General features: G+C 53.2%; 2 protein-coding genes across 7 annotated transcripts; one reads left to right on the top strand and one right to left on the bottom strand.

The window, feature by feature from the left end:
• The first annotated feature begins 24 nt into the window (after nucleotides 1–24).
• Nucleotides 25–3,289, top strand: Tmem208 (transmembrane protein 208). 4 transcript variants are annotated; one of them, XR_012441929.1, is made up of 7 exons: nucleotides 25–180; nucleotides 922–1,017; nucleotides 1,899–1,958; nucleotides 2,043–2,179; nucleotides 2,337–2,421; nucleotides 2,512–2,759; nucleotides 3,152–3,289. XR_012441929.1 is itself a non-coding variant. In XM_020175667.2 (6 exons), the coding sequence occupies exons 1-6, from the start codon at nucleotides 94–96 to the stop codon at nucleotides 2,647–2,649; spliced, it is 603 nt and encodes a 200-aa protein (XP_020031256.1). In that variant the 5' UTR covers nucleotides 25–93; the 3' UTR covers nucleotides 2,650–2,793. The 4 variants fall into 4 exon arrangements, 2 of the variants coding, with proteins under 2 accessions (XP_020031256.1, XP_020031274.1); XR_012441930.1 differs by lacking the exon at nucleotides 3,152–3,289 and having other exon boundaries at nucleotides 2,043–2,204; nucleotides 2,512–2,539; XM_020175667.2 differs by lacking the exon at nucleotides 3,152–3,289 and having other exon boundaries at nucleotides 2,512–2,793.
• Nucleotides 2,912–18,933, bottom strand: Fhod1 (formin homology 2 domain containing 1). Of its 3 annotated transcripts, XM_020175627.2 has the most exons (24): nucleotides 18,629–18,933; nucleotides 10,774–10,880; nucleotides 10,331–10,395; nucleotides 9,781–9,848; nucleotides 9,604–9,709; nucleotides 9,434–9,528; nucleotides 9,070–9,181; nucleotides 8,891–8,985; nucleotides 8,664–8,807; nucleotides 8,405–8,562; nucleotides 8,129–8,287; nucleotides 7,988–8,011; nucleotides 7,654–7,707; nucleotides 6,779–6,894; nucleotides 6,103–6,698; nucleotides 5,654–5,809; nucleotides 5,270–5,452; nucleotides 5,064–5,183; nucleotides 4,822–4,983; nucleotides 4,148–4,338; nucleotides 3,862–4,054; nucleotides 3,619–3,781; nucleotides 3,345–3,545; nucleotides 2,912–3,270 (listed from the first exon to the last, which is right to left on the bottom strand). In XM_020175627.2, exons 1-24 carry the CDS (start codon nucleotides 18,815–18,817, stop codon nucleotides 3,188–3,190), a joined length of 3,540 nt encoding a protein of 1,179 aa, XP_020031216.2. In that variant the 5' UTR covers nucleotides 18,818–18,933; the 3' UTR covers nucleotides 2,912–3,187. The 3 variants fall into 3 exon arrangements, with proteins under 3 accessions (XP_020031216.2, XP_073911943.1, XP_073911944.1); XM_074055842.1 differs by lacking the exons at nucleotides 7,654–7,707; nucleotides 7,988–8,011; XM_074055843.1 differs by lacking the exons at nucleotides 7,654–7,707; nucleotides 7,988–8,011; nucleotides 8,129–8,287.
• Between the last annotated feature and the right edge of the window lie 122 nt (nucleotides 18,934–19,055).

Below are 19,055 nucleotides of genomic sequence, written 5' to 3'. Positions count from 1 at the left end.
TGTAGTCCCGCAGAGTACGGGGAGGGGCTTGAGAAGGAAGTGGATTCCACTTCCGGCCAAGATTCTGACGTCTTTGGTCTGCACCGGAAGTGTATGGGCTGCCGATGTGGTACTTACAGACTGCTGTTTCAGTTGCTCGCTCTTGTTTTCCCTGCTCCGTGTTTGCTTCGCACCATGGCGGTAAGAAAGGCTCGTAGGGAGGGGTCTGCGCCGGCAAAGTGCTCCCGGGGTTAGGAGTGAAAAGAAAAGAGGAAGGACATAAGGAATGCAGGGTGGGCCAGAGGGAGGCGCCATCCAATGGCCGGACTGTAATAGAGCGAACGGGGTGTGAGGGTGTGGGGGGAAGGAGATGGCCGCGCAGGACAGTACCAGAACTCGTGCCGGAACTAGAGCGTCACTTCTAGATCGCACTATTCCAGCAGAGGCCGGAAAGGGGTGCTATTCAACCCCAAAGCTAGACCTTACCTGGAGAGCAAGACAAGGTGTTAGCCTAGGATGTTCCAGGGTGAGCAAGAGGCTGGAGATGCTATAAAGGTGGATGTCAGGCCAGGCGCTGGTGGCTCACGCCTGTAATCTTACTCAGGAGGCAGAGATTAGGAGGATTGCTGTTCGTAGTTAGCCCGGGCAAGTAGTTACGTCAGACCCGATCTCGAAAAAAACCCATCACAAAAAAGGTCTGGTGGAGGGGCTCAAGGTGTACGCCCAGAGCTCAAACTCCAGTACCGAAAAAAAGAAAAAAAAAATGGATGTCAGTTCTATACAGGCTTGGAGAAGGGTGGAGATCCCAGGAACTGTTAGGTTTGAGCACAACGAAGACCTCGCTGAGGTGTAGGTGGAATTCCGGTAGCTCACCAGGCTGGTGTAGGAAGTGAGGACCGTGGCTAAGAAGAGGTCTGACAGCATCTCATCATCACTCTGCAGCCCAAGGGCAAAGTGGGCACGAGAGGGAAGAAGCAGATATTTGAAGAGAACAGAGAGACCCTGAAGTTCTACTTGCGGATCATATTGGGGGCCAATGTAAGTGCCTGCTTCCTTTCTTCTATCCCCATAGGTAGATAGCCCTGTAGACCTCAACCCTGTTTGGTGAGGAGTGGTGAGTGCCATCCAATGGCCAGACTATACTATAGAGTAAGCACGGTGTGTTAGTGGGAGTGTAATTCCTGCCTGCTACAGGACTAGCTTCTGGGAACCTTGAAAGAGGAAAAGGGCTCTTGGATTAGCTAGGAAAACTATTTTGCTGCCTTTGTAGGGAGCTTAGACACCCCCACCCCACCGGCTTTACAGCCAGGGTTCCAGAAGAGATCATTCAAAAAGTAAATGAGAGGCCGGGTGCTGATAGCTTATGCCTGTAATCTTAGCTACTCAAGAGGCAGAGATCAGGAGGATGGGGTTCGAAGCCAGGCCCGGCAAATACTTTGCAAGACCCTATCTTGAAAAACCCATCACAAAAAAGGGCTGATGGACTGGCTCAAGGAGTAGGCCCTGAATTTAAACCCTGGTACTGCAAAAAAAAAAAAAAAAAAAAAATGCTTTTGCTGGGTTTAATCCCCAGCGCCATAAAAAAAGTTAAGAAAACAATAAAGGATCTAGGCACAGAGGAAGTGCTAACTAATAAATGCAAAACTTAAACAAAAAAGAAGTAAGCAAGTCCTAGCTGTATTTGACCGCCATCCCTACCCCAGATACACAGGGCTACTTTCTTGGGGTGACTTGGGTATCAGAGTCTAATCTGATTATTCAGACTCAGCAAGCCTTCGTAGAGTTGGGCCCTTCCCCCAACCCTAAGAACCACCTGGTTCCCCCCCACTCCAACCTGGCCCAGTTCTTGGTCAGAGATAAGGGAAGCCCATAGTTTGGGGTAGCTTTCAATACCATCCTGATTCTGTGTTTGCTTGCAGGCCATTTATTGCCTTGTAACCTTGGTCTTCTTCTACTCATCTGCCTCATTTTGGGCCTGGGTAAGTAAGTATTCCCATCCTGGAAAGTGGCTAAACGTATAGAATCAGTGTCTGGTCTTTGATACCTCCATTCTTGCTCTGCAGATGGCCCTGGGCTTTAGTTTGGCAGTATATGGGGCCAGTTACCACTCTATGAGTTCGATGGCTCGGGCAGCCTTCTCTGAGGATGGTGCCTTGATGGATGGTGGCATGGACCTCAACATGGAGCAGGGCATGGCAGAGTGAGTGTCCCCCACCGCCAGCCAGGTGAGCGGCCCCAGGGCTGGGGTGCTGGGGCCTTAGTGCCCAAGACCCACAGCTACTCGCAACTTGAAGAGTGTGGAAGGGAACCAAATTGGGACCCTTCTACTGTTTTGGCAGCCTTCCTTCTGTCCACAGGCACCTTAAGGATGTGATCCTACTGACAGCCATTGTGCAGGTGCTGAGCTGCTTCTCCCTGTATATGTGGTCCTTCTGGCTTCTGGTGCGTGGACTGAGGGGTGCCTAAGAAAGGGTATTTAGCCCTCCCATCTTCATTTTTTGCACCTGGCTTCAAGTTACCTTTCTCTCCTAGGCTCCTGGCCGGGCCCTTTACCTCCTGTGGGTAAATGTGCTGGGCCCCTGGTTCACGGCAGACAGTGGAACCCCAGCACCAGAGCACAATGAGAAACGGCAGCGCCGACAGGAGCGGAGGCAGATGAAGCGGTTGTAGCCATTGACTTTATAGCCACAGGCTGTTGGGCACTGGTTGGCTCTTTCAGGATGCATGGCCCCATGCCTGGTGCAATGAGGGTCTAGTCCAGGGGCCAAAAGCAGCCTGAGGTATAGAATTGTTTAATAAATGGCTTAGAATGTGGATCATGGCTGTGTGGGTGCTAATGAATGACAGGGCAGGAAGAACTAGTCTGATAGTATTCCTTCCTCTTACAGAACCAGCCTGGTGAGAACCCTGAAAAAAGAAAAACACTTTGGGGTTAATTACGAAAACTTTATTTTGCTCCTTCTTGAGTATGGAGCTCACACACACACACACACATATGTACATGTACACACACACACACACATACACACACACATGTACATGTGTACACACACACACACACACACACACACACACACACCCCTAATACTGTAAGGCACTGGCTGTGGGCCCAGGGTCTGGGACCAGAATTCTGCTCTCTGGGCCTTCTTCACTTTAATCTCTTGCACTGCAGGCTGGGGTCCAGACAGATGTCTCGGAGGCAGCACCTTCACACCTCCAGGCCAGGAGCCTTGCTCAGTCCCAGTGCCTGCACCAGGTCATCTCCAAGCCCACTCTTCAGTGTTCGTCTCACTGCAGGACAGAACAGGGTTGGAGGGGGTTGATGGGGTTAAGGTGGGCAATTGGGCTTTGGGAGGGGTACTCACAAGACTTGCGGTTGCCACGGGAACGCTTCCTTTCCCTAGCAGCTGAGGCTCGAGGACTGCTCTTGGTCACTGACTGTACCAGCAGGTCCATGATCTCATCTGATGTGTCACTGGGTGAACTGGAGCCTGGGGGCTCCTCAGGGGGTGCAGTGGAGAGCCCCACTTCTGTGTGTGTGATTGGAGAGCTGCTCTGAACCATACCTGAGGAAGACCAAATGAGGTCAAGCGCCAAGGTGGCCTCAAAACCCATTCCCTCAGCAGATACAGGTCCTACCTCTGCTGCGGCGGCCATGTGTAGTATCCTCAGGCCTGCTGGTCAGCAGACTCCTCATACTGGCATGACTTTCTGCATCACCCCGGCCTGGCCCGCTGCCCACAGCCATTGGGACAGATGGCTTGCTGGGGACTTCCCCAGCTACGCCTGAGAACTTCTCTGTCTGGAGAGGGGAGAAGGGTGAGCTGGAAGCAGGGGACAGGAGCCACAGGAGTGGCAATCAAGACCTGGAAGGACATCTACCTCTGTGATCATGCGTCCTCGGGTCTTGTTGCGTTCACGGTATGTGGCCCGCTTCTGCTGCTGCTGTAATACCCGTTCCCGGCAAGTCCGATACTCGAGCGCAAACTCTCTCAGTATGTGGCAGAACTGCATGATGCGCACTTCCCGGGCTGCCTGTGCCGTGTAGCCCAGGTAGAGCAGGAAGGCAAAGAACCTAAGCAGGTTGGAGTGGGAAGGATGGTGAGTCCTTCTAGGTGACTGAGGGACAGTGGTGGCAGTCCTGCCTCTCCCCGGCCCATGTCCCTACCTGTTGCAGACTCTGCGGTGCACTACCTTCAGCATAGCAACACGGCGGGCACACTGGGTCCGGAAGTGGATCAGGCGGTTACGCAGAGCTGGAGCTAGCTCATGCTTGGCCAAACTCTGCAGGCTTTCCTCAGCTGCATGGGTCCGGCATTCCAGCTGCCCCAGGTTCTCGGTCAGCTGCTCAAAGTCCACCTAGAAAGGCAAGTAGTGTATGTGCTGTCCTCCCATATATGAGACACTGCCTGAGGCTGCCCCTGTGACAAGCTGGCCAGCCTGAGAGCCAGCCTAGGGACACAGCTGAGATTTAGCTGCTGCTCTCCAGAAGCTCACAGCATGGGTGGGATGCTAAGGCAGAAGTCCAGCCTAGGCTATGTAGACTTTGTCTCAAAGAAAACAAACAAAAAGCCAGTTTAATGCAAGATACAAGTCCATTCTAATAGAGAACAAAAAAGTTTTCACTGGAGGAAGGGGCAAGCTAAATAGAAAGACCTGAGTAGTGTGCCAGCCCAAGAAAGGAAAGAGTGCTTCCAGCAGAGGACACACACAGTTCATATACCTGTAGCCTGAGCAAGCCCTGGTACAGCAGCCCAAATGAGAAGAGAGAAGAGCCAGGTCAGGAAGCAGTGCTCCCTTATGCTCTGGTTAGTCTTGGTGGAATCTTTGGCTGGTGCTAACCTTGGCACAGCGGGTCAGGGCAGGAATTTCTGAGTAGAGGTCGGAGGAGTCAGGCTGGGTCTGGAGCACCAGGAAGCAGAGATGGTATAGCAGTGACTGGCGGCGCACTGTGTCCTTCACCTCTGACACCTTCTCCAGGTAGCTCAGCTCAAAGCCACTGCTCTGAAAGGACACCATCTGAGCCTGGGTCTGGCTGGCTCCAGAGCCCTGACCCCCCTGAGTCCCCATGTGCTTTCATCCACCTGGGAGCCATTGAGGAAGTTGCCCACAGCCAGCAGGGTAGCCAGGATGCAGCGGAAAGTGGCATTCTGCACCAGCTGTTCCATGCCCACTTTCAGGTCAAACAGTGGCTCTGCAATTTCCTGGTGTGGGAAGACCAGGGTCCCTCAGACTATATGGTTATCACTCACATATCCCCACCATCTGTCCCACTCCATGACTTAGATACCCGCTCCATGCTGTCATAGTCCAGTTTGAAAGCCCAGAGTTGTAGGCGGGCTGCCAGGCCCCCAATGGAGGCGAGCGTCATCAGGAAATTCTCAGCTGGGCCCAGGGGTACGTCAGGGTTGGCCAGCTGGGCTTCCTCTATCTTCTGCCGCTCTTCCTCCGTGGGCATCATGGTCAGTAGCTTCTGAGGATTCAGCCACCACCCCACATTGCTTGTAAGTACTAGCCTGAGGCCTCCCTAGGTCATTAGGGGGATGCCCCCAGGGCCTGGGGAAAGCCCTGTAGAAACGCCAGGACTATGCCCACCACGGGAGGGGCTGGAAGTGCCCACTGACCAAACGGTCAGATGTCCTAACTCCTTCCCACACCCATTGGGTATCCTCACCTCAATGCCATCCTTGCTGACAGCAAACTCATCAAAGTTGAGCAGGGCAGCCTTAATGACATGCACCGGTGGCAAAGTGGTTAGGCCAATATTAATGGCATTGCTGCGCTTGGGATCCAGCACTGTGGTCATTGTCCGGCGGCCCTCACCAGCTTTCTGTTAGGTTGGAGGAAGGGAAGAGTAACATCAGGAAAGAGACTAGCTGGATGAACAATCTAAGAGGGCCTTTCCTAAATGGTCTTAATGATCCCACAACTGGGGACATGGGACATGTAGGGTATTGAGATGAGCTAAAACTCTACTGAAAGCTCTGCTGATCCCTTGTTGAGAGCCTCAGACAAGTCCTCCTTCCTTTCTCTCAGTTTCCCCATATGGGAAATGAAGAACTAGCTCCAACAGCTCAATCCTTTTGAGTGTGATTGTATTTCCTTTCATCTCTGTTGGTTTACCTTGGAAGGCAGCACATCCTTGGCTCGGGACTCAAACAGGTGTTCCAGCCGGGCTGTGTCTACCGAGACAGGCTCCAGAGAGGCCCACAGGGTGGGGCAGGGCCCAAAGTGGCTTCCAGAGCCCCCTTGTCCCCCAACCAGCTTTAGCTCCCGCCAGAAGAGTTTTACTGTCTTCCTCTTGGTGGGTAATGCCGGGCCATCAGGTGCTGAGGGAGGAAGAGGAGCAGCCAGGGGTGGAGGTGGTGGGCAGGGACCTGTGATGGGTGGGGGAGGTGGGGGTGGAGGAGGTGGGGGGCCTCCAGAGAGCAGGGGCAGTGGGGGTGAGGAAGGTAGAACCCCTTTTCCAGCCTCCATGCTTAATATATCTTGGTCTTCATCCTCCCCTAGATCTGAGAAGTCCAGGTCCCCAATGCAGAGCTTCAGTACACGGGTAGGAAGCTCCTGGATGGGTTCAGCCTTGGGGCTTGTTGGTGTTGGTGGCTCCTTGGGCTCTGGCTCAAGGCTTCGCTGGGCCTGGAGCAGAATTTGAGGGACAGGGCTCAGGGGTGTTCTGGGTACGGAGGTTGGCTCTGGGGAGTCCCACATTTCCCGGGTGCCTGAAAGAGAAGCAGCTGTCGGCTTCATGCCCTCTACGGGACAAGAACAACAGGGTGGATTATGCTTTCTATCTACTCACCTGAGGACCCATCAGTCTCATTCATCATGGCCCCAGATAGTGCCTCTGCCCGGCCCTGGGCTAGTGCTGCCTGCTTCTCTGTTTCTGCTGCTGCCACATTCTCCAGGAACCGGGCTCTATGGGGAGGTTACTTAACAGTGAGTGTCTGATATAAATCCAGCTCAGGGTGGTGCACGTGCTTTGCTGAGCTCATGGACACCGCCCCCAATTGCAGGCACACACAGGCACAGTTCATGCACTGAGTAGACCCTGCCTCCCAAGGCCAGCCCTTCACATCTGGGGAGTTACTACCAACCCAACATTCCTAGGCCAAAGTACAGGGAAATGTACTCAGTATCTGGTTTTCCACTGTTCATGTGCACCGTCCTGATGGCCCTTAGAGCAGTGGAAGAGGATAGCTGTCCCAATGGGCACATAAGGCTCCCCCTCCCTTAGCATGCCTGGCAGCTTCTGGGAGGGATGGCGTATATCTAGAAAAGGCCCTGGTACACAGCAGGCACTCAAGTTTACACTGAAATAATAAATGTGACCCAGTTACTCTTTTCTGGATCCTGTAGCCTCTGTCAGTTCTCAGTCCTTGCCTTTCCTTCAGCCTTAGGTTGCTCCACCACCCACATACCATGCAGCACCCTAGATCCCTTCCCTGCCCTATTCCCAAGCTGGATGTCCACATTCCCATCTCTGCTCTAAGCTGTTAAGGTGATCTGCTTCCCAGTGCTTAGGCCTTGGGTTACTAAGGAAGCAGTAGTCCAAGGAGAGGGGAGTCTGAGAGTCCTCCAGCTATAGCTGCATGGGGCATATGGAACCCCTGTTGGAGAAGCAATGCTGAAGCCCTGAGCACAAGGCAGGCCTGGCAGGTTGGCATCTGTACTTACTTTAGCCTGGCCTGCCCGGTAGGGGACTGGGGGACAGGTGGGCTCTCAGGGGCCCTGGGTGTGGGGATGAGAGGAAGAGATGGTAACTGTGGTGCCAGTTCCACTCCAAGATCCACTTGCTTGAACCCCAACCACAGCGGGGAGAGGAGAGGTGAAGTGGCAGAACAAGGGGAAACTGAAGGGGAGAAGATAGACTGACATGAAACCAGACAGAAAAGAAACAGGGAGACAGATGACAAGAGGCAGAGACAGGTGAAACATTGGAAAGAGATCAAGAGAAGCTGGAGGAGGAGGAGGTCATCAGAGCCAAACTTCACCCCCAGCAGTCACTTACCAAACAGGAGCAGTTTGGTGAAGTCTGGAAAGAGAGAAAGCAGGCGTTTGGGCAGAGGAGGCTGAGAGCCCATGGAGGGGCGCAAAGTGGAGGGACAGCTGGAGAGAGGACTCCAGGGGCTGCCTCTATCTCCCTACTTACTTGTAGATGCTCCTCTCACAGGAGCTGTCAGCTGAGGGCACCACAGAAATGGTAGGAAAGAGGTTCACAGAGGTGAGTAGAACAGAGGCAGGGCCCACAGGGCTGGAGGCCGAGCTTGTCAATGGGACAGGACCAGAGGAGGAAGTTGGGCCTGTGGAGCTGGAGGTGGGGCTTGTCAGACCACAGCCCACCTGGCAGATTCACCCCATACATTTATCCAGGCATGTACCCTGCACCTGGCAAATTTACTCTGCATCTACCCAGGCATATACTTACCCAAGTTCTGGGGCACGCACAGGGCAGCCCCCACCTTCCAGTGATCGGCGGCTCTTTTTCCCCTCCTCAGAGGAGGGCTTTCGTCGCTCCCTCCGCCCACCTGCAGCTGCAGCAGCTGCAGCTTCCTCCATGTCCCCATCCTCCAACCGCAGGGCACTCTAACAGGAGGTGTCCAGGATGTGAGCAGTTGAGGCCCAGTAGGTGGGGTAGGTGCTGGGGAAATGCAGCACTCTCTCCCATCCTCCAGCTCCTGACCCACCTCATAGAGCATAAGCTGTGTGCGCAAGTCAACATCAGTACCCGGGGTGCCCAAGTGGCGCTGGACCAGGGCCTCCATGCCCTGTTGCTCCAGTGCATCTGTCACGTCGTAGAACGAGTCCTGGTCAGGGAGTGCCGCCAGCGTCTGAATGGTGGGGATAAGAAGCCAAGGTTGAGGCTGGTGGAAGCCCCAGGGACCCAGAGTTGGCATCTGATTACAGCTCACACCTTGTTGATGAGGGTGACAGCATACACCAGCAATTCTGGGTCAGCACCATTCTTCTCTTCCAGGATAGACACCAGATTGGCCCAGGGAAGCGCCCCTGTCACACAGAAAGGAAGGCAGTCATGAGGGGGCAGGTAGGAGAGGACTCTGGTGGGGGTGGGAAAGATATGCAGATGCTGACCTGTGGTGCTGGCCACACCATTGACTGCCTGGATGAACAGCGGTGCATTGTTCTCAGAATATTCCACAAATACCAGCAGTAGCTTCAGGGCCGTCTTCACCACCAAGCGGGACTGAGGGGAAAAGTCACCACATGCAAGAGGCCTTGGGTCAGACCATACTCACCCCTCCAAGGAGGGAGAAGGGCTCCTGAGGCTGGACCAGGCAAGGAATCTGTGTAGGACTTTGGCTCTAGGCCCAGATCTGGATTCTAGGCTTAGAGGGGTCTCAGATTTACTCCATTTCAGCTTGCTTTGCAGAAGAGGAAATGAGGCACAGAAGGAAGAAATGGGAAAGGGTACATGGCTGGGTAGAGGGGCACTTACCAGGCTGGCACACAGTGTATACAGCCACTGCACCGTCTCACTATGGGCCACCACCCCCAGCATACCGTCCACAAAAAGCATCAGCTGGCCCAGTGCTGGGGACACAGGAATGGGAAGAAGTCAGCAGGAGACTATGGGGGCAAAAGTCACAGGGGAGGAGTGAGGCTGACCTCGAAGGATGTAGCTCTGGTAGTTGTGGTCAGCAGCAGCACCCACACGGATCAGGCAACTTAGCCCTTCTGAGTGCACGAATTCAGGCACCAGGTCCTTATCTTCCTGGAGGCACCATAGGGGAGTTTAGGGAGGCTCAGGCTGACACCCACCCTCAGACCACCTGTGGACCTCACCTGGAAGATCTGCTTCAGTGAGAAGAGGGAGCGACGGAGCTCAGGGCCACTGGAGCCATATAATTTTTCTGCAAGAGGTGAGTGGGCATGAAACCCCCAAGGGGATAAAGACAGTCTTCCTCTGCTAGCACACAACAACCTCCTGCCTCAAAGAAGATTCTAGTATTCTCAAACTTCCTTCTCCATTCCTTGACTTGGCACACCTGCTACCACCACCTCTGCAGTCTATATAAGTTTTTTTTGTTGTTGTTTTTGTTTTTGTTTTTTGGCAGGACTGGGGTTTGAACTCAGTACCTCATGCTTGTTAGGCAGGCACTCTATGGCTTGAGCCACTCCACCAGCCTACCACTGCAGTCTAGCTGTGGCATCAGCCCTGACTATGGAAAGAGAGGTCCGGGGAGAGAGTAGGGGATACATTCAGTCTCCAATCTACTCTGTCCAGCCTAGGCCTGAAAGAAACTGGGCCACCTAGGCTGTGGGTGTATGTGTGTGTGGGGTGGGGTGGGGAGATAGTAGAGGCTGCTAGACAATGAAGCCCTCACATACTCACCTAAAATAGCACTGACCCTCACAGAGAGCTGGGTCCGCAGGATCAGCGTGGGCTTCCGTCCTTTGCTGGAATCAAGTGGCCTGGTCAGCAGCTCCTAGCTCATTCCTCAGGTCCCACCCCACAAGTCAACCAAGGCCCAGCTTTTTCCTTCCCAACTGCTATTCCAAGGGCTCAGAGGTTGTCCAGACAGGAGGGTTTGTGCAAACATAAGTATCTCAGGTATGTGAGAGAGCCCCACTTCCATCCTGGGCAGCAGGTAACACTGGCCAGGCTTTGGGATTCCCCTGGCAGTTCCCTGGGGCAGCAGGAGGTAAACCACAGTCCAGGCTACTGATCGAGTATCTCAGCTGCTGACATCTGAGCTAGTCTCTGCTGGGGGCTTGAACAACACTCATGGAGCTTAAGGGGGAGGGGAATGGCTCTCTGGCCCCATCAGCTCTCACCTGATCTCTTCATAGAAGCCCTCTAGCATTTCCCGCTGCTCTTCTAGGGACAGCTCAGGATCCAGGTAGTATCCAGAGGGAGACACTTGCAGGGCACAGTACTCCAGCTGGGGGCAAAGAACAGTTGTTAGGGCTGGTGCTATAGTATGGATGTTGTATGTCCCCTAAGGGTCCTAGTATTAAAGGCTTGGTTCCCTGGGTGGCGCTACTGGAAAGTGGTAGAACATTTGTGAGGTGCACTTGAAGTAGATTAGGGGACTTCAGCCAGTCCAGTTTTTCTCTTTGCTTCCTGGCTTAAGAGATTTAATATACTCCTGCCACGATGGACACCCTCAACAAAAGCTGGAATAGGGGCACACGATTCTGGACTCAATTTTTAAATTTTTTTATAAGTTAACTGCCTCCGGTATTTCATTACAGTAACTCAAAGCTGACAACATAGCTGGGGAAGAGGTGAAAGGTTATATATGAAAACCATATATGGCAGAGGATCTGTCTATTCCTTCAGCAATTGTTTCTCAAGCACCTACTATGTGCAGAGCTCATCTATCTCAGATGAAGGCTTTCTTGCTCTCTGTCCTTGCCATCTCCTCTCCTGTCTAAAATTCACCTATTGTGTAGGTTTCAGATTAGGTAACACTTTTGCAAACACTTCCTGAACTGTCTAGCCAATGCTGTGCAATCCAATCAACTCCACCCTGTACGTTTTGATCTCTCCTGAGGCTTTCCACACAGCATTATAACATTCTCTATACTATCTTCTTCCTCAATAACTGTTTTTTCTCTCATTCCCTGCTATATCTGCAAAGCCTAGCATACCACCTGACACATAGTAGGTGGTCACCAAACATTTGTCAATGAACACAAATGATTTGGAAGGGGCATGAAGTGAAGATGAGAGGAAGTAGCTGCCTTCGAGGAAATTTCACAGGAGGAAGCTCACATCCGTGTGGAGTGATAAGCTGCAGCACAAAGCATTAAATGCCAAAGTGTTAGGTGTGCAGGGAGAGCCAGGAGCATATATGTATGTATCCCTGTAAGATGATGAGTAGCAGGCCTCAGGGGCTTTGTCCTTTCCCCAAGGGAGCTAGTTACAATGGTCCTAGCTAGACCTCAGATTTTTGGGTCTGACCCAGTCAGTCTATAGTAGGACCACTGAAACCTGCATGTGTAACAGGAAGGCATGTGTTCCATTTATGTGTATACTTCCCAAGCCTGGCTCCTTTCCATCACCACCAGACATGGCACTTGGCCTCTTCAGAAGTGCTCATAGAAAGGCCTAAATGAGAAGACTTTGGAGACTGAGGGCAGTACTGTGCCTCTTCCAGATACCTCCCCTATAGCACAGTGCTGAGCCAAGTCCCCTCTCTTTGAGTGAGTTTGGCCCTTGAGGTGCCAAACTTAAGAAGAGCCCACCTCTGGGGAGGCAGGGGGGTCTCTGGTCTCCATCTCACTGGGCAAGCCAACTCCAACATTTGTCCTACTGTTTGGTCAGCCCTGCCCTGCTCCGGACCCCACCCAAGGGCTTCTAGCTGCGCTTGGTCCCTGAGGGTAAGCTCATGCCCCTGCCTCTGTTTAGCATCCTACTCCTGCCTCAGAGTCTGACCTGGCTTCTTCCTGGCAGTTCAATTGTGGGGCCCTTGGGTGACTCCCCCCTCTTGCCTGGGACATAGGACAAACACTCCAGCCTATTCTCTGTCCCACTTCCTGCCTGGCTGCCTGCCCTCCCCTGGGCGCCTTGGGCGGGCCTGGCCTCTCTCCCCTCCCATGGAGCACAGTCATCTTCTCCAGGCCTGAAAGCAGGCAGCAGGGCCCTAGGACTGAGGTATCTCACCCAGGGCTAGCTTAGCTGAGGGCAGTTTCATATTCCTCCTGATCCCTCTTCCCACATGGTGACTCAGCAGCCTACTCACCCCACCCCCATCTGGACCCAGGTGCATCTCCCTGTACTTCAGACTTGAGAATTTGGGGACCCTAGAGGAACTAACCTCCCCCAGAGTTTCACCTCCCTCCTCAGAAATACACACATGTAGAACGGCTCATTCTTTCGAACTTTCAGGAACCAGGTTGGCTTTAGGTACAGAGAGCATAGCAGGAATCAGACACTGTCTCTGCCTTCCCTTCCTTCTAGCCCAGTGTGGGGAGACAGTCAGGCTTGACTCAGAAAAAACTCAAAAAATAAATGTCAAATCACATCGTCCATGGGCTTTAAGAAAGAAAGGGGAGGGGCAGACTGCTATAAAAACTGTAAACAATGGAGGTTGATCATACTATACCTAATAACCACTAACACACCCAGGTATATAGTCAGGTATGGCTGTGTACAGGGCCAAAGTTGCATATACACAGAAGTTAGGCCCTCCTGCACACACACTTACTTCATGCTACCTGAGCAGAGAATGACTTTCTCATTCCAGTATACCAGCTGGGGCAGGGAGCTGAAAGTTAAGTGCCTACCTCCCCTGCCTCCTCAGCTGAGCAGGTTTAACCCTTTCCTACATCATGGTAGAAGTGGCCTCCTCAGTTCACTAGTCCATCCTGCCTGGGCTTCATTTCTGGGAAGAAGGCCCAGGGCTTAACTAACACCCAGCCCAGTGCCTCCAGGACAGTGTCCCTGCCCCTAGCTGTCCTGGGGTGGGGGCAGAGGGGGCAGGGTAAGGGCTAGGGTCAGGGCAACAGCAAAAACAGGAGACTTCCTGCTAGCAGGATGGTGCTTATCCCTCACACTCCTGGCCTCTTTCTGGGGTCACAATTCTGAGAGCCAAATTTCTGGGCCTTGTTTCTCACACCCTGGGCCAGGGCCAGGGCTGAGAAAGCTTAAACCCTGGTTCCTTGCTGACACTGCTTAGGGTCAGCACACAGTATGGGCCCACATTCTTAGCTCTATGCTGGCTCTTGTCTTCTTCACTTCTCTGGTCTCTATCTTGGGCAGGCCGGTAGAGTCCCTCCCACATTCTTTCCAGGCTTGGCTCCTCACTTCAGCCTTCAGCCCACTTTTCTCTTTATTCTCAGGCTCAGGCTTTTCTGGTAGCTCAAACCCACTGGTTACATATATATATATATTTTTTTTTTTTTTTAATTAAAACTTTTTTAGGGCTGGGGGCATGGCTGAGGTGGTGCCTGCCTAGCAAGCTCAACACCCTGAGTTCCCACCCAAAATTAAATTTAAAAAAAATTCGTGATCCTCTGCCTCTGCCCCCTGAGTGCTGGGATTACAGATGTGTTCCGCCTACATACAGTTTTACATGCAGGATCAAGCTTCGGGGACCATGGTGTCTATTCAGTATTTTTCTAAAGTTTTTATTTATTATTTTTTGATGGCACTGGGGTTTGAACTCAGGGTCTCATGCTTGCTAGGCAGGCACTCTACCAGTTGAGGCACTCCATTAGCCCTTTTTGATATATATTTTTTTTCTTTTTTTTTTTTTCCTGAGGTAAGGGCTCTTGAACTATTTGCCCTGGGATGGCTTCAAATCACGATCCTGATCTCTGCCTCCTGAGTAGCTAGGATTGCAGGTGTGCTGGCTTTTTTTTTTTTGGTGGTGGTGGTGGTGGTACTGGGATTTGAACTCAGCGTCTCATGCTTGCTAGGCAGGCACTTTGCTGCTTGAGTCACTCTGCCAACTACTTGCCTGGGCTGGCTTCAAACCACAATCCTCCTGATCTCTGCCTCAGGAGTAGCTAGGATTACAGGTGTGCCGTTTGTTTGTTTGTTTGTTTGTTTTATTAAATAACAGTGAAATCAGATGGGAATGAACATGCTGGGGTAGGGTGCAAGGAAAATCGAGGAAAGGGCAAAATTATATGCTAAAGGACTTGGGTTGGAGGCATGGCTGAAATAGTAGAGTGCCTGACTAGCAAGCACAAAGCCCTGAGTTCAAACCCCAGCACTGGGAAACAAAAGAAAAACAAACAAACCCAAATCAAACAAATAAACAAAAACCCAACAACATAGTGAAGGACTTTTGTTTTTAGGAAATAATTGGTCCATTGCTTCTTTTGATTCCTTTCCTGTAAACACAGAACCCTGTGCTCTGAAGACCCTCCTTTCCTGATACGATGGGTATCCAGCTAGACTGTGACTTCCTGGATGAGATGATATGGATGGGTCCTGGGGAAGGAAATCAGCCTTTGTTATGCCTCCTCAGTGCCAGATACAAGACTGCCTATATATTTGATTCTCCTGATAATCTTTTTATAGGCGAGTAAACCAAGACTCAAATTCAGTGAACTGCCCAAGGTAACACAGCCTAGAATGGAACTAGGGCTAAAGATCCCAGATCTTGGATGAATGGGCCTTGGAAGTGCTCCAAGGAACCCAGAAAGGCAGGTGGAGTTACAGCTGAGGCCTACAGTGCTTTTCAAAGGCTAGAGACTGACCCTTAGCTTCCTGGACTCTGCAAATACCCCAAACTGGTCCTCCCAGTTCCAGCAAGGGAACATGAAGGAAGGTACACACACACACACACACACACACACACACACACACACACACACCCCTGCACGTGCTAGGGTAACAATGTCTATCTCTGCCAGGACTTAGGTCTAGGGTCCCTCACCAGGCTGCAGCCCAGCTTCTCTAGCCCAGAAGATCAGTAGATGGAACATGCTGGCCCACAGGGAAGACTGAGAGGCTAAGACTCATGCTCCCACCTGTCTTTCAAAGAGACTTAGCAGAAGACTAAAGAGCTCTGTTTATCACCAAAGCACCCTGTACCCTTAAGAACTCTTGGGTGAGAGGATGCAACTTGGTGGTAGACTGCTTGGCCTTGGATTTGATTTCAAGCACAGAAAAAAAAAAAAAAATCCTTAGGGACTCCTCCTTCAGTTGGTATCTATCCCTGCAAGTTACATCTGAGCCACCTCTTGCTATAAGGGCTCCTGAGGGGTAAACAGAGGCTGAGTGGGTTTGAGTAGGGTCAGAACATATTCAGGCACAGTGCCACCCTTGTCTTATGCTGATCTTTAGCCACAGCTAGTTGGGGAAACAAAATTGCTGGTAATGAACAGATAGCTAGTGCCATCCTTGCTGCCAGGAAAAGGAGACTCCTAGGCCTTTTGCCCCAAGGTCAGAGAAGCATTCCAGGTCTCTCGGCCTAGAGCCCAGAGAGAAGTCAGTGGTATCTCAGATACGGTACAGACTTTGAGTTTCATGAAAGGTTTCTGAGATAACCTCTTAGAAGGGAAGGTGGGTCTAGTAGCTTAGAATTAGGAGATAAGGTGCTGGAGGGTCAATTCTTCCCTGGAGCAAGGATAAGTCCTTGGGCCAGGGAGAACCTCTGGCATAGATAAAAGAGAAAGACACTCCTGAGTTTTCCTGGGGACACTAGGCCTGGCCTAGGGCACTGCCAGGCTCCCCCCATCAACCAGGCCAGAAGATGAGTCAGAGGCTGTGGCCAGGAGCTTCCTCCTAGACTTGGAGGAAATGAGCAAGGGTTTCTCAGGCAGGCAAGTTCTGAATGGTTTAAAAAGGCAGCCCCCTGGGGAACTCTAGGTCCAATAGGCTGGTGGTGGGGCACCAGGGAGAATGGGTCAGCCTCTGTACATACCCAGGGAGGGTGCAAGGTCTGCAGGGATAACTGAGGCCAATGCCCAGAGTAGGAGAGCAGAGCTTTTTTGGTTATGACTTATCCTCTTCTGGACAACTATATACAGGATGAATCACTGGGTATAGAACCCCTCTCTCTTGTTTCTGCCCCAGTCTGGAACAGGGCTGCCTGGGTCTCCCCACCATCAGTCCCTTCTAGGAGGCTAGCAAGGCAGATCTGAGTCATGTCTGTGCCTCTGGGGCACTCACTTATAGGACTAGGGGAGGAACCAGCTGTTGACATTTCCTGCAAGGAAGAGCCCTGCTCCCCCTTCCTCAGCTCTCTGATGTCCCTGCTCCTGCCCTATTCTCAGTCCCTCTTCCTCCAGCATTCTATTCTGGGTCTGTGGTCACAGTTTATATTTGGGACAAGCACATCACAGTGCATCTGACCATTCCTGGCAAAGCTGTCAGCCCCAGGGAGTTCTGGCTCCAAGAACTGTGGTAATTTAGTGTGCCTTCCTCAAATCCTCCCAGTGGGGGAAGGGGCAGTCCTCAGGTGCTCCAGGTGGGAAATCCTGAACATGGTCATACCAGAAAGTACTGAGTTGGGGATGGAGAACTTAACACATTGTCTATGGAGCTCAGTAGTATCCTCAGCTAGGGAGCAGAGAACAGGGCAGACACAGCACGTGGTGGGGTGGGGAGACAGTTTTCTTCTTTCTTTTTGCGGTAGTGGGGATTGAACCCAGGGTTTGAAGCATGCTAGGCATATGTTCTACCAACTGAGCCATGACCCCAGGGGGGAATTTTTCTCTTTCTTTCTTTCTTTCCTTTTTTTTTTTGTGGTGCTGGGGAATGAATCCAGGACTTGGCATATGCACTTGCAGGTGATGGGTTCTGAGCCCCTAGGCCTCCTTCAGTAGTGAAGAGGGGTGTTCTGGAGTGGGGGAATGAGAGGAATACTATCCCATTTAGAGCTCCAGCCTTATTTCTGCCCAAGGAGTTCCAGAAGCCTGGAGGCTAAACTATCTCAGTTCAGCATCCCTTTCTCCAGTTGTCCACCTCCTGAGTGAAAGATGACCTCCGGCTTTTTCCAGGCCCGTCAGAACAGGGCAGGACAAGCGAGGCTACATGAAGACTCTAGAGGTGTGTTGCATCCTTCCAGTTGTGGACCTAAAGCAGGGGCTTTGCCCGGACACGCGCCACTCCCCAGGCCAATAGTCTCTCGGCCCCTCCTGCCCGCAATGGGAGGAGGGGCTGGCCGCACCGCGAGGAATGCAGGATGGGGGCCCGACGCCCGGGGCACATTCCAAGGGAGACCCCGGGCCCAGAGGTCATGTTTGCGCAACTCAGCGTCCAGCTGAGGCACCCCACAGACTCCCCACGGCCTTCCCCACTACTTGCAACGGATAGCTGGTGGGGAACCCTGAGGGGGAGGGGGGAAGCGGCGGCACTGCGCCGCCCAGAGTCCAGGCCCGGAAACAGCGCTCCGGAAAGGGCTGCTTGCGGGGGGCTGCAGGCAGCGAGCCGGAGGAGAGGGGAGGTCCGGCCGGCCATATGGAAAAGGGCCTCTTCTGCACTGCAAAATCGGCCTCGGGGCGCCGGCAAACTAGGGCAGGCCCGCGTTTTAAAATTAGCCGGGCCCGCCCCTCTCTTCCAGGCACGGGCCACCAGCGGCGGGTGTACCAGGTGGTGGGGGGTGGTGACTCAAAGGGCTTTTCCAACGCTGCAGCCTCCCGCGCTCCGCATAACCGGGGCCTGCCGCTTTCTGGGAACTCCCCTCACCCGGTGGAGTCTCCTGGCTGACACTCCTAAGCCAAGCTCTCACCAGCAAGGGGGAAACTGTATCCCAAGGACCCAACCCACTCCCGGACACTACTCCAATACCTCATCTCCTCTAGTGGCCCGCCCGGGTCCGCCCTTCATCGTGGTCCCGCCCCCACCTCACCTGAAGCAGGTGGAAGCTGGCCCCTCCCCAGCTCCGCCTACTGCCTCAACAGTCACCGTCACCCAGTCTGGGGCAGCAGCCTAGGCAAACAGCGAGTAGACTCCGAGCACCTCTTCAGGGGGGCCTCACTAAAAGGGGCAGCCAGGGAGGCACAGATCACAAACTCCCATTTCCCTTCTACAGTTTCCCCTCGACTTGGACGCCTACCCCGCCCCGCCCCGCAAACGGAGCAGTGTAGACCGTGGGACCTCAATCCAAGACTTTTCGGGAGGAGAGCACCCGCTACAGCCTCTCCCAAAGAAGTACCTCCTACCGGCTTTCATGGTGCGGAACCTGATCCCCCCTATCACCCCAACCTTTGTCCACAATTCCCTCACCTTGAGTGGCGCTCCCAGCAGGCGGTGTAGTGCCGGTATCTGCGTACTCAGGGGCAGAGCCCCATCTAGGCTGCAGATGGGGGCCCGGCGCGGCTCCGGGAAGTTAGCACATGCGAAGGGGTCGCTGTCTTCCAGGTACTGCACCCTCACGGTCACCACTGATACGGGCTCCCCGTCCTCGCCCGCCATGGCTCTGCCAGCCGCTCGCACTGCGCGCCTCGGTGTCCCTGTCCCGCTGCAGTTTCGACCCCAACTAGCTTGTAAGCTTTGGGCCGGGCCGGACCGGACGCTGTAGGAGAGGCGGAGCCAGGTGGAGGCGGGGCCGAAGGAGAGGGTGGAGCCAAGACTTGGCCCGCCGCGCGCGGGGGTGGGGGAGGGAGGTAACTTTTGCCAGGGGCGGGACTTGCGCCAGCCACTCACAGAGCGC

Source organism: Castor canadensis, chromosome 15 (assembly GCF_047511655.1).
Source record: "Castor canadensis chromosome 15, mCasCan1.hap1v2, whole genome shotgun sequence".
In the NCBI taxonomy this organism is placed as follows: domain Eukaryota; kingdom Metazoa; phylum Chordata; class Mammalia; order Rodentia; family Castoridae; genus Castor; species Castor canadensis.
Note: the sequence above shows the minus strand (reverse complement) of the source record. Positions and strands in the feature narration are given on the sequence as shown.

Bases quoted from the DNA above. Each gene is read 5' to 3' on its own strand.
- Tmem208 (XM_020175667.2), top strand. From the start codon at position 94: ATGGGCTGCCGATGTGGTACTTACAGACTGCTGTTTCAGTTGCTCGCT. The intron at 1,018-1,898 runs GTAAGTGCCTGC...GTTTGCTTGCAG, and splicing joins GGATCATATTGGGGGCCAAT to GCCATTTATTGCCTTGTAAC. The intron at 1,959-2,042 runs GTAAGTAAGTAT...CTTGCTCTGCAG, and splicing joins CTGCCTCATTTTGGGCCTGG to ATGGCCCTGGGCTTTAGTTT.
- Fhod1 (XM_020175627.2), bottom strand. From the start codon at position 18,817: ATGGCGGGCGAGGACGGGGAGCCCGTATCAGTGGTGACCGTGAGGGTG. The intron at 8,808-8,890 runs GTGTGAGCTGTA...CCCACCATTCAG, and splicing joins CTGTCACCCTCATCAACAAG to ACGCTGGCGGCACTCCCTGA. The intron at 5,810-6,102 runs GTAAACCAACAG...CCAACCTAACAG, and splicing joins AGGATGTGCTGCCTTCCAAG to AAAGCTGGTGAGGGCCGCCG.